Source organism: Marmota flaviventris, chromosome 1, assembly GCF_047511675.1.
Source record: "Marmota flaviventris isolate mMarFla1 chromosome 1, mMarFla1.hap1, whole genome shotgun sequence".
NCBI lineage: Eukaryota > Metazoa > Chordata > Mammalia > Rodentia > Sciuridae > Marmota > Marmota flaviventris.
In genome coordinates this window covers 137,248,433-137,261,194 of record NC_092498.1, presented here as the reverse complement: position 1 = coordinate 137,261,194, position 12,762 = coordinate 137,248,433, and the positions used below count along the sequence as shown (strand labels likewise).

Below are 12,762 nucleotides of genomic sequence, written 5' to 3'. Positions count from 1 at the left end.
GCTCAAGTGGTAGCGGGCTCACCTGGCATGCCTGCGGCCCGGGTTTGATCCTCAGCACCACATATAAACAAAGATGTTGTGTCCGCCGAAAACTAAAATAAATAAATAAATAAATATTTTTAAAAAAAGATTCTCTCTCTCTCTCTCTCTCCCCCTCCTCTCTTTAAAAAAAAAAAAATTAAAGAGGCTTGGGCTGGGATTGTGGCTCAGTGGTAGAGCGCTCGCCTAGTACAGGCAGGACCCGGGTTCAATCCTCAGCACCACATAAAAATAAAGGCATTGTGTGGTGTCCATCTATACCTAAAAAATATATATATATATTAAAAAAAAAATTAAAGAGCTCAGTGGTAGAGCACTTGCCTAGCATATGTGAGGCACTAGGTTCAATTCTCAGCACTGCATTTAAATAAATAAATTAAAGTCCATTAACAAATATAAAAAATATTTAAAGGGGGGGGGGCTAGAGATGTAGCTCAGTGGTAAAGCATCCCTGGGTTCAATCCTCAGTACCAAAACAAAATGAAAATACCCAAAATGTCAGGGCATTCAAACACTCAAAACAAGTATAAATATCCCAGACATTTAGGTGATTGTAAAGGCAGCCCAGTGGTGAAAGAGGATAGCCTGTGGAGCCTCTAATAACTACAACATGATCTTCATTCTGGTCCCTACCCCTAAGAGGGCTGGGACAGGCTATACTTCCAGTGCTGTTTCCTCACCTGTAAAATGGGGATGGGGACGGCATTGAGTTTACAAGCATTAAAGATGGTATGTGTGAAAATATTTAACATTTTCTGGGTCACATTGGGTACTAGATAAATGATATTAGATGTTCAACAAACTGAAAAAGAATGTTCAGAGAAACTGTTTAGTACTTTTTAAAACTTGAGGAGAAGGCAGCTCCAGGATTAGATGACACACCAAGTAGGTCAGAATCCCAACTCTTCGAGCCACTGGTTCACAGCTTGAGCAAGTGTCTTAACCTCCTTATGCCCAGGTTCTTTATCAATGGAATTAAATGCTGTTGCCCACCTCTTAGGTTTGTGTTCATATGGGAAAAGAAAATTTGCAAATATTAGCTATTGTCATCTACCTCAGGACCAGAAAATCTCAACACCAAACCTATTGGGTAGAGTTCCCACCATGCCCTTTGGGTCAGAAAACCTTTTTCTCCTCTTTTGAGGACATATTCTGAAGGTCTCTGGTATAGACCCAAATGCCTACTGGCTAATAAGCTTCAACCAAGCCCTTTTCCCCTTTAACCAGATGATCAATTCCTACACTCCTCCATTAACCCATCCATAATTATACCATTATATAATTACTCTCTTCTCCCACCAAATGTTCCACCAGAAAAAAAGCTAGTTAGGGGCTGGGTTTGTGGCTCAGTGGTAGAGCACTTGCCTAGCATGCATGAGGCACTGGGGTTTGATCCCAGGCACCACATTAAAAAATACTAATAAAATAAAAGATATTGTGTCCATCTACAATTTTTAAAAAAATGCTGGTTAGCTGTCCACCCAGAAAGTTCTGCATTCTGAGGTCACTTTGATATTTCCACTTTCTATTCAACCCACTATTCCCTCCTGAAGATAGGCTCCGGCCAACAGATCTGTCGACAGCAGGAAACCACAGACCAACTCTGTTAGCTTTGGATTTGAGATTTGCGTCCAGGCCAAAATGAACATGGAGCCAGCTGAAAACATGGATAGTTTGTGGGTGCCAGCCATTTGGAGCTCTGTGCTCTTAAGGGCGTCAATACTTGGCTTAAGACTGTTGCCATTTTGAAATTATTTTGTGTGGGTTTGTGTGTGTGTGCATGCCATATATGAGAACTTTTTTTTTTTTTTTTTTGGTACCAGAGATTGAACCTGGAGTGCTTAACTACTGAGCTACTTCCCCAGCCCATTTTGAGTCAGGGTCTTCACTAAATTGCTGAGGTTAGTTCTGAATTTGTGATCCTGCTGCCTCAGCCTCCCAAGTTGCTGGGATTTATAGGTATATGCCACCACACCTGACTCTGAAATTCTCATTTTTTGTGGGGCGGGGGGTACCAGGGAACTCAGGGGCACTAAACCACTGAACCATATCCTCAGCCCTATTTTGTATTTATTCAGAGACAGGGGCTCACTGAGTTGCTTAGCACTTTGCTTTTTTTTTTTTTTAGTTATAGATGGACATAATACCTTTCATTTTATTTATTTATTTTTAATGTGCTGCTGAAGATAGAACCCAGAGCGAGCACTCTACCACTGAGCCACGATCCCAGCCCAGCTCCTTGCTTTTGCTAAAGCTGGCTTTGAAATCACAATCCTCCTGTCTCAGCCTCCCGAGCCACTGGGATTACAGGTGTGTGCCACTGTACCTGGCCAAGAAATTCTCATTTTTAACAGAGGCTTCACATTTGTATTTCCTTTGTTCCTCACAAATTCCACAGTTGATCCTGGTTGGGTTTGATGATTTCTGGTATTTGATACCTGTGGGATCAGCTAACAACCTGATTCCATTTCTTGGACCTCATTCTGCAGAGGCAGAGTGGTTACAGCCATTTCTTGGATTGGATCTTACTTAAAATGCATTGATCAAAAATAACATCATGGGGGCTAGGGTTGTGGCTTAGTGGTAGAACACTTGCGTTGCATGTGTGAGGCACTGGGTTTGATCCTCAGCAACACATAAAAATAAAGGTACTGTGTCCATCTATAACTAAAAAATTATTTTAAAAACATAACATCATAGGTCTAGGTGATATAGCTCAGTAGTAGAGCTCTTAGCACGAGAGGCCCTGGGTTCCACCCCTAGCAACTCCATATCCCTCCAAAAGACACCAGATGAGAAAATACATTTGAAACAATATAAAAAGAACTATCACTAATAGTAGTTATGTCCTAGAATACTTATTCCTATATAGCCTTTAATGTTTTAATTTTTATCACCTACAAACATATAACTTCCAAATAAATGTAAAGAAATATTTTAAACATCAACACACCAAATTAATGTTTCTACCTCCACACTAAATGTTTCCAGAGAAGTCTTTTGGCCAGAAAACATTCTAATAGATGCGAGTTTTTTTTTCACTACTTCAGAAAGAGCTCTGGAGAGAAACTGTTTCTCATTAGAAACTTTAAATTTAACTGAAAAAGAGGCAAGGACAAAGCTGCAAATTTTGGTTGGTTGTTCGTTGCTTTATCAGGGCTGTATGGGCATAGCTGCAGCCTTGGACTTGAAATACAGGCATTTTTCTGTTCATACTCAATAGGAAATTCATGAACAGACAGCACTAACTGGCCCTGCTCAACTACAGGGATTAATTGTAAATTATGCACACCGTATGTTTGGTGAGAATATCTACACACGTCTGAGCTTTGAACCCTTTCTCAATTTATAATCACCTTTTCATGAATTCCTAGACTTATCAAAAACCCCTTATTTATATAGTTAAATATAGAAAAAGCATACCCATACAAAAGGTATTTAAAAAAGCTAACCCCTAAGAAATGGTTGAAATAGGATCCTTACCATTGGTCTAAAAACCAATTGGGGGGCGGGGTACCAGGGATTGAACTCAGGGACACTTGACCATTTGGTCACATCCTCGGGCCTATTTTGTATTTTATTTAGAGACAGGACCTCACTGAATTGCTTAGTGCCTCGCTGTTGCTGAGGTTGGTTTTGAACTCATGATCCTCCTGCCTCAGCCCCCCAAGCTGCTGGGATTTCATGCATGCCACGCCCACCTTAAAAAACAATTTTTTGAAAGTCATTTTTTTTTTTTTGACAGTGGTGGGGATGACATCTAGGGCATCCTGCATGCTAGGTAAGAGCTACACCCTTAATCTCCGGGGTGGACATGTGCTTATAAGCACATGTGAACCATCAGGCCCACTCAGGCCAACTAAAGGAGAAGGAAAATCCGTTCATTTGCCCTTAACCCTCCTACCAAACATGCATGTGGAAACACTTTATATGCTGCATAAAATTTCCTTCCTCTCAGAAGGAAATCCAAGCCTCATGAAAACCATTGGGGAGACCTGCCCACTCCCCAAGTAGCTCCTCTCTGTTCACATGTGGTAAACAGATTTATATATATAAAGATACATTTGGGGCTGGGTGTGGTGGAACACCCCTGTGATCCCAGTGGCTTAGGAGGCTGAGACAGGAGGATCTCAAATTGATAAGCCAGCTTAGCAATGTCGAGGTGCTAAGCAACTGAGTGAGACCTTGTTTCTAAATAAAAAATACAAAAAATAGGGCTGGGAATGTGGTTCAATCCCCAGTAGCCAAAAAAAAAAAAAAAGATGCACTGTGCATCTTTGATCCTCAGCAACACATAAAAATAAACAAAATTTATTGGCAATTCTGCCCAGAGAGAACCTTATCACAGACACCTGAGCTAATTGGTTGGCAAATCAGCTGTTACATAACAAAAAGTTGGTGTCCTTTGCTACCAAAAGGAAATAAAAGGGGGAATAAAACAAATACATACTTTCTAGCAATCAAAAAAGACCAACTGATCAGAACATAGTTTATTAACAAGACAGGGTGTCATGGATACACCATTGATATGGTGGGTGGAGCACAAAGTCTGTCTTAAACTCTGGCCATAGGCCAGTAGAGATGTGTTCTCTAGAGATGGTTTATCAAAGGCACCCCGTGGGAGGGCAATTCCTGATGCAGCTGTCGGAAGAGCATCGCACACCGGTTCCTCTCCTGTGTCTTCCCCAGGGTGTGGTACAGTCTAGCCTGGAAGTAAACGACGTCCCTAATTCGCTCTTTGCAGTCAACTTTTGCAAAATAGTTCTTGGCTTCGTTGAGGTTCTCGATGGCGGACTCCAGAGCTGATAGAGAGTGGGTAAAAGGTCATACACATTTACTCAATATTTTTCTTTTCTTTCCTTTTTTTTTGGTACTAGGGTTCACCCAGGGGCGCTTTACCATTGAGTCACATCCCCAGCCCTTTTTATTTTTTGAGATAAGGTCTTGCTAAGTTGCTTAGGGCCTTGCTAAATTGCCAAGGCTAGCTTTAAACCTGTGATCCTCCAACCTCAGCCTGGGATTATAGGCATGTGCCACCCCATGCCCGCTTGGTAAAGTATTTTTTAAAAATATTTTTAGTTGTAGATGGACGCCATACATTTTATCTATTTATTTATGTGGTGCTGAGGCTCAAACCCAGTTACTCACATGTGCAAGGCAAGCACTCCACCACTGAGCTACAACCCCAGCCCTCCTTGGTAAGGTTTTAAAACAGATTTTAAGCCTTGGAGGTTAAAATCACCACTCATTTGCCCCTAACCCTCCTACTAAACATGCAGGTGAAAGCACTTTAAAATGCTGTATAAAATTTTAAGGAAATATTTGTGAACACTCAGAACTTACTGTCCCCATTTTAATGTCTTTTCCTCTTCTCAGTCCTAAATTTTAAAAGCTTTCATGAAAATCAGCAATGCCTAACAATCTTTGCACAGTTTCCTACCTTCTGCTTTCTTTGGTGGATCATAGGAAGCTGCTGAAGCCACCTGGCACTTGGCTACTAAGAACATGGCACGGCCTTTGTCCAAGATAGCCCCATCAGCCAGGATGGGCTCGATGGCCATGTGGAGGAGGGTTAAGGCTTGTTCTGGGATTCCAAGGATGAGCTGAAAAAGAAACACCACGGCACTGTACACACCACGGCACTGTACACACCACGCCCACCATGCTGCTGGGAAGAGTGGTTCCTGGCCGTCCTCATGACACTCTAGCTTATTTTCTCCCTGACATATACTGCATTATGGCAGGCACCACACTCCTGCAGTAGGGAGTAGTTACTAACATGTGGAAAAGTTCTGTCTTTACAAAGCTTCAGAATTGATATCCTTTAGATTGGTGATTCTGAGAGTTTGAACTCTATGAATTACTGGGAGGAGAATAACAACTAAGAAAATCTAACTCAAAAAGTGTAGAGTGAAAGAATGGCAAGGGAATTAAAATAATGAACTAGAAAATAGAAAACATCTATTTAACACAAAAGAATGCAATAATGAAGGAACTGTGGTTCAAAGAAGGTATGATATATAGAAACACATAGCAAATTAATTTTTTTTTTATTTTTTTAAGAGAGAATTTTTTAATATTTATTTTTTAGTTTTCGGCGGACACAACATCTTGGTTTGTATGTGGTGCTGAGGATCGAACCCGGGCCGCGCACATGCCAGGCGAGCACGCTACCGCTTGAGCCACATCCCCAGCCCAACACATAGCAAATTAAAAGCAAGTCCTTTATTTACATTCAATGACACTGAGTGACAATGAATATAAATGGATTAAATGAATTAAAAGAAATTCACAGAATTGATTTTAAAAATTATCCAACTATATGGTAAAATGACAGAAAAATATTCAATGCAAACAGTAACCAAAATAGAACTAAGTGTCTATATTAATAATCAAGCAAAATAACCTAGTTCAAAAACTGCTATAAGAGAAAAAGAAGGCCATTATATGCTCATGAAAGGATCAATTTATCAAGATATAACAACTGTAAACATATATACACTACAAAGTCTGAACATATACAAAATCTAAAAATAGGCAGAACCGCAGGTAGAAATAGACAATTCAACAATAAAAGCTAAAGAGAGCTGGGTATGGTGGCGCACACCTATAATCCCATCTGCTCAGGAGGCTCACGAGTTCAAAACCAGCCTTAGCAACAGCGAGGCACGAAGCAACTCAGTGAGACCCTGTCTCTTAAAAAAAAAAGCTCAGAGTGTGCAATATCTCACTTTTCAATAAAATAGTAGATAGAAGATCAGTAAGGAACCAGACGACCTAAACAGACATCTATCAAGCACATCAACAATGATATCAGAATACAAATTCTCAAGTACATATGTAATATTTTCCAGGAGAGACCATATGTTAGGCTACAAAATAACAGTAAATCCCCCCCCCCACACACACACTTTTTGATACCAGGGATTGAACTCAGGGGCACTCAACCACTGAGCCACATCCACAGCCCTATTTTGTATTTTATTTAGAGACAGGGTCTCACAGAGTCGCTTAGGGCCTCACCAATGCTGAGACTGGCTTTGAATTTGCGATCCTACTGTCTTAGCCTCCAGAGCTGTTGGGATTACAGGTGTGCGCCACTGTGGCTGGCACCCCAACATTCCCCTCCTTTCTTTAAATATTTTTATTAGTTGTTCATGGACCTTTATTTTATTTACTTATTTATATGCAGTGCTGAGAATCGAACCCAGTGCCTCGCACATGCTAGACAAGCCCTCTACCACTGAGCCAAAACCCAAGCCCCCAACCTTTTTTTGTGTGTGGTGCTAGGACTAAACCTAGGGCTTCACTCACACGACAAACAACTCAGCAAACTTAAAAAGAATGGAATGATGAAACGACTACATGAAATGAAATTAGAAATTAACAATAGGAGGAAATTAGGAAATTAAAAAATACCTGGAAATTAAACATACCCTTAAATAACCAAAGGAAAAATCACAAGACAAATTAGAAAATGCTCTGAGACATATAAATACACAACTTAACAAACAACTTTTGAAATTTATGAGGTAAAAATTCATGGGATGCAGTTCTCAGGGAAATTTTTAACTGTAAAGGCACACATTACAAAACAAAGATCAAGAAAGATCTCAAATCAACAAGCTAATCTTCCACTTTAAGAAACTAGCAGGAGTAGAGCAAATTAAACTCACAGCTAATAGAGGCAAGGAAATAATGATGTTAGTGGAGACAAAATAGAGAATTAAAAAGCAAGAGAGAATCAATAAAAGTTCGTCCTTCAAAGAGATTAGCAAAATCAACAAACTGAGTCAGACTGACCAAGAAAAAGAAGGCACTGGAATTGATCCTTAGCACCACATAAAAAACAAACAAATAAAAGATTTACAATGGAGCTTTAAAAAAAAGGGAGGGGTTTCCGCCTTTTGGGTCCCCTTCTTCCTCTGGGGGGAAGTATTTTACTTCTACTTCCACTCTTTTACTTCCACTCTAACAACAACAACAAAAAAAGATATCTGAACAGACCTACAGAAAGTAAAGAAATTGGAAGAGGTGGAAAACAAGGAAGAGGAAGGGGTGGTACAGCAGTAATCAAAGAGGCAAGAAAGGGAAGGAAGAAATCGAATCAATAACCAAAAAGAAGCAGTGACAAGGAAAAGGCAGGAGCCAACTCTGCCAAACTTTTAAAGATTTAACACCAGGGCTGGGGTTGTGACTCAGCAGCAAACCGCTCGCCTAGCATGTGCGAGGCCCTGGGCTCCATCCTCAGCACAACATAAAGATAAATAAATAAAAAATAAAGATATTGTGTCCAACTACAACTAAAAAAATAAAAAATAATAATAAAAAAAAAGAGTTAACATCAATTCTCCTCAAATTCTTCCCAAAAACAGAAGAGGAAGACATATTTCCTAACCCATTTTGTGAGGCCATTATTACTTTAATGCCAAATCCAGTGCTGATGGGTTTGGTTTGCTAGTTTTTTCTTGAGAATTTTTGCATAAATATTCATATAGGATTTAAAAAAATTTTTAATATACATTTTTAGTTTTTGATGGATCTTTATTTTATTCATTTATTTGTGTGCAGTGTTGAGGGCTGGGGTTGTAGCTCAGTGGTAGAGCGCTTGAGCACATGTGAGGCACTGGGTTCAATCCTCAGCACCACATAAAAAAATAAATAAAATAATGGTAATATGTCCATTTAAAAAAATATTTTTTTAAAAAAAGAATATATACAGATGGTCAATAAGCTCATGAAAAGATGCTCAACATTACTGGTCAGAAGGGAAGTGAACAGAAGCACAATGATATACCAGTCCACTAGGAAGACGACAGCAATAAAAAAACAGAAAATGACAAGCACTGGCAAGACTGTGGAGATTACATTCTGACCTTGCAGGTTGGAATATAAAATGATGGGATGCAGTCATTATGTACCATTTAGCACCATCTGTGCCAAAAATATTTTGGCAGTTTCTCAAAAAATCTAACTAAATGATGTGACCCAGCAATTCCATCTACCCAAGAGAACAGAAAACAGGTATTCAAACAAAAACTTCCCCTTGAACATGAAGAGCAGTTATTCAGAACATCCAAAAATTGAAAACAATCCAAATGTCCATCATCTGATGCAGGCACAAACAAAATGCAGCCTCTGCATATCATGGAATATGATTCAGACATTAAGAAGGATGAAGCCTCAGAACAGTCTGCTAAGTCAAAGAAGCAAGACACAGAAAGACCACATAATGAAATGTCTCCAATAGCCAAATACACAGAAATAGAAAGCATTAGTGGTTGCCAAGGGCTGGAGGGAAGGAGGGAGGATTCAGGAGTGAATGTTTTTAATATACAGTTTCCTTTTTGTATCATGAAAATAACTCTGGAATTAGACAGTTATAATGGTTGTACAACACTGTCAATATTCTCAAAAATCACTGAATTGTACATTTTTATTTAATATTTTATTTTTTAGTTTTAGTTGGACACAATATTTTTATTTTTATGTGGTGCTGAGAATCGAACCCAGTGCCTCGCGCATGCCAAACGAGCGCTACCACTTGAGCCACATCCCCAGCCCCTGAATTGCATACTTTTAATGGTTAAAATGGTAAATTTATCTTAACTAAGAAATAAGAATCACTGATGAAGTAGGCTTATAATGAACAGATTGCTAGACTCTATCCCTAGAGATTCTGACTCAGGAGATCCAAGACAAGCCCAGGCATGTGGATACTTTTAAAATCTCCCCAGGAATTCTATGAACCTCTGCTTTAGCCAATTCCTCAAGTGATTCCCCTCCCCCGCTCACTTTCTTCCTTCTGCACCAGGGATTTAACTTAGGGGTGATTTACCACTGAGCAACATCTCCAGCCCTTTTTCTCATAAAAAAAAAAAAAAAAAAAAAGAATTTATATATAAATATATAAAAGTTATAGATGGACACAATACCTTTATTTTCATGTGGTGCTGAGGATCAAACCCAGTGTCTCATACTTGCAAGGCAAGTGCTCTACCACTGAGCCACAATCCCAGCCCTTCCGCCCCCCTTTTTTGAGACAGGGTCTTACTTAGGTTCCTGGGGCTGGCCTTGAACTTGCAATCTTCCTGCCTCACTCTCCTGAGTGGCTTGGGATTACAGATGTATGCCACCATGCCTAGCCTCAAGTGGGTTTTACTAGGTATAGGTCCTGCTAGGTATCAAGGGATACAGCCATGAATAGAGAGTCTATCATGGCCTTTACCAGGGGAGAAAAAAAAAAAAAAAAAAAAGACATAAAATATAATCTGATTTTGAAAACTTTTCAGGGGGCTGGGGATGTGGCTCAAGCGGTGGCACGCTCGCCTGGCATGCGTGCGGCCCGGGTTCGATCCTCAGCACCACATACAAACAAAGTTGTTGTGTCCGCCGAGAACTAAAAAATAAATAATAATAAAAAAACTTTTCAGGGCTGAGGTGTAGCTCAGTGTAGAGTATTTGCTTAGTTAGCATCTCAGAGGCTCTAACACACACATAAAAAGAAACAAACTTTCTCAACTCATTTTCTCTCTTTTTTTCTTTTTGCCTAATGAACTTATTGAAATGGAAGGGGTTTTATTTATTTAAATTTGAAGAAATGTTAATATTTGTGTATTTATTACATACAATCTTAGTCTACATTAACAGAGAATTATTTATTTATTTATTTATTTTGTTGCACATGGACACAATGCCTTTATTTTGTTTATTTATTTTTATGTGGTGCTGAGGTTTGAACCCAGTGCCTCACACATGCTAGGCAAGCGCTTTACCATTGAACCATAACTCTAGCACAACTTAGATTTTTGGCGGTGCTGGGGATTGAGCCCAGGGCTTTGTGAATGCGAGGCAAACACTCTACCAACTGAGTGTATCCCCAGCCCCCCTTTTTATTTTTTATTTTGAGAAAAAGTCTTGCTAAGTTGCCCAGACTGGCCTTGATCTAGTGATCCTCTTGCCTCAACCTCCAAATAGCTGGGATCAGAGGTATGGGCCACTACACTGGACCTCTTCTCTATATTCACATTCCTTTGTTGCTAAACCAAGTATCACTCTGTGCCAGCTACTAATTACAATGATGGAAGTGTCCTCACTGAAGAGGTGAGTCCCCTTTACTAAACGCACATATCAGGAAAGTCAGTGCTGCTGGAAAGTGTCACCTTGTCAACGGGTTCACAATTCTACAGGTGTCCTTGGAGGGCTTGCACATGGAGGCTCCCTTTCCAGACTCCACCACTGAGCTACACCTCAGCCCTGAAAATTATTAGCCCTCAATATTACTCTTTTCAATACCAAAAAGTAGTAACAGACTCACCAGTTGTTAAAGCTCAAATGTGCTATAAAAACAGAGATCAGCTTACCTGGGCAAAAGCCAAATTCAGCACAGTTTCGGAGGCCAAGTACTGTAACCGATACTCCTTGGAAAGGGCCAGAGCCTGCAGCAGCACAGGCATCGCAATGGTAGGGGAGGAAGATCGCCAGTACAGCTCTGCCACCGAAAGCAGGACACTACAGCAAAGAGGAAAACATGGGATGAGAAGATCCACCACACCATCTCCATGAAAGGCACAAGAGACCCCTTACCTGATCACCATTTCTGTGTTCTTTAATTTCTGACAGTATGTCAACAATTTTTGTAAAAGCTTGTGTGCCTCTGACATTTGGTTCTGAGCTTGTAGTACAACTGCTTTTCTGAAACAGATTCAAAATAAACACAAGTAGTTCTACTGATGCTTGCAAGTGTTTTAACTATAACCACTTCAGGGGTGAGACTCTGTATTTCCTCAGAGTGTAACCTCCCAAGGGGAAAACTGCCTATTTTAATTTTTTGCTCAAAGAAAAAATACAAACAAAAAACCCTGTATGTGTGTATAAATGTATATGTGCAAGCATATACATGTATATGCACAAACATATATGCCAGAAAAAAGTTTAGAATTACAGTTATCGCAATATTAGTGACTATCTCTGGGACATACTTACTTTCATTTTGTTCATCAATTTTTAAATTTCTGTAAAAAAGTATTTTCTTTAACTAAAGTAAATAAATCAATACACACAGAAAACAAATAAAACTGCACTAAAATTAAGCCATTTAAAAATTATTTTATTCTAGGATTAAAGTTTTCCAACTTTCTTACCTATATACACCTTCTATGCCATTAAGAGCTGTGATTCCTGTGACAAGTGAATCAGCCAAATGATATTTGCCATCATTCATTGCTCTGTCAAATTGTATTTTTTGATCACATAGCATCCATAACTAATAAGGAAAAAAAAAAAATAAGCATCAAATGACAAATGTTAACATTATTAGCCAATGAGGACACAAAAGTATTTTATAAGTATTTACTTAGCAAATATCCTTACTATAATTCACACATATTCCCTTTTTTGAGATTAAAGTTTTATAATATTTCAAGCTTGCATAAAAGCATGAAGAACAAAATAACAAATATTTAACAAATATAAAATAATGTGCCACCAATTAACTTTATCAACTCACATATCGCTTTTATTAGCTCACATATTTACTCCAACACTGTGACATACTATTGGAGTTCTTTGCAAATTCCATTTTCCTCTCACTTTTTCAAGTAGCAAGCACTCAGTTCGGTGTCTGCTATTCCCATTCCTATTCTTTTATAACACATATACTTACCCTTAAGTGCTTATAGTATAAGCCTGTATGTTTTTGTTTCTTTATTTTGTGGTACCAGG

General features: G+C 39.1%; 1 protein-coding gene across 2 annotated transcripts in view; it reads right to left on the bottom strand.

Moving 5' to 3' along the window:
- Positions 1–4,514: 4,514 nt before the first annotated feature.
- Anapc5 (anaphase promoting complex subunit 5) overlaps positions 4,515–12,762 on the bottom strand; it is a 39,253-nt gene continuing 31,005 nt past the window's right edge. For both annotated transcript variants that reach the window (XM_027949219.2, XM_027949220.3), the window contains exons 13-17: positions 12,183–12,304; positions 11,626–11,733; positions 11,403–11,550; positions 5,480–5,642; positions 4,515–4,841 (exon numbers count right to left, since the gene is read on the bottom strand). In XM_027949219.2, the coding sequence (XP_027805020.1) occupies positions 4,630–4,841; positions 5,480–5,642; positions 11,403–11,550; positions 11,626–11,733; positions 12,183–12,304 (753 nt within the window). In that variant the 3' untranslated portion in view covers positions 4,515–4,629. The remainder of the gene's footprint in view (positions 4,842–5,479; positions 5,643–11,402; positions 11,551–11,625; positions 11,734–12,182; positions 12,305–12,762) is intronic.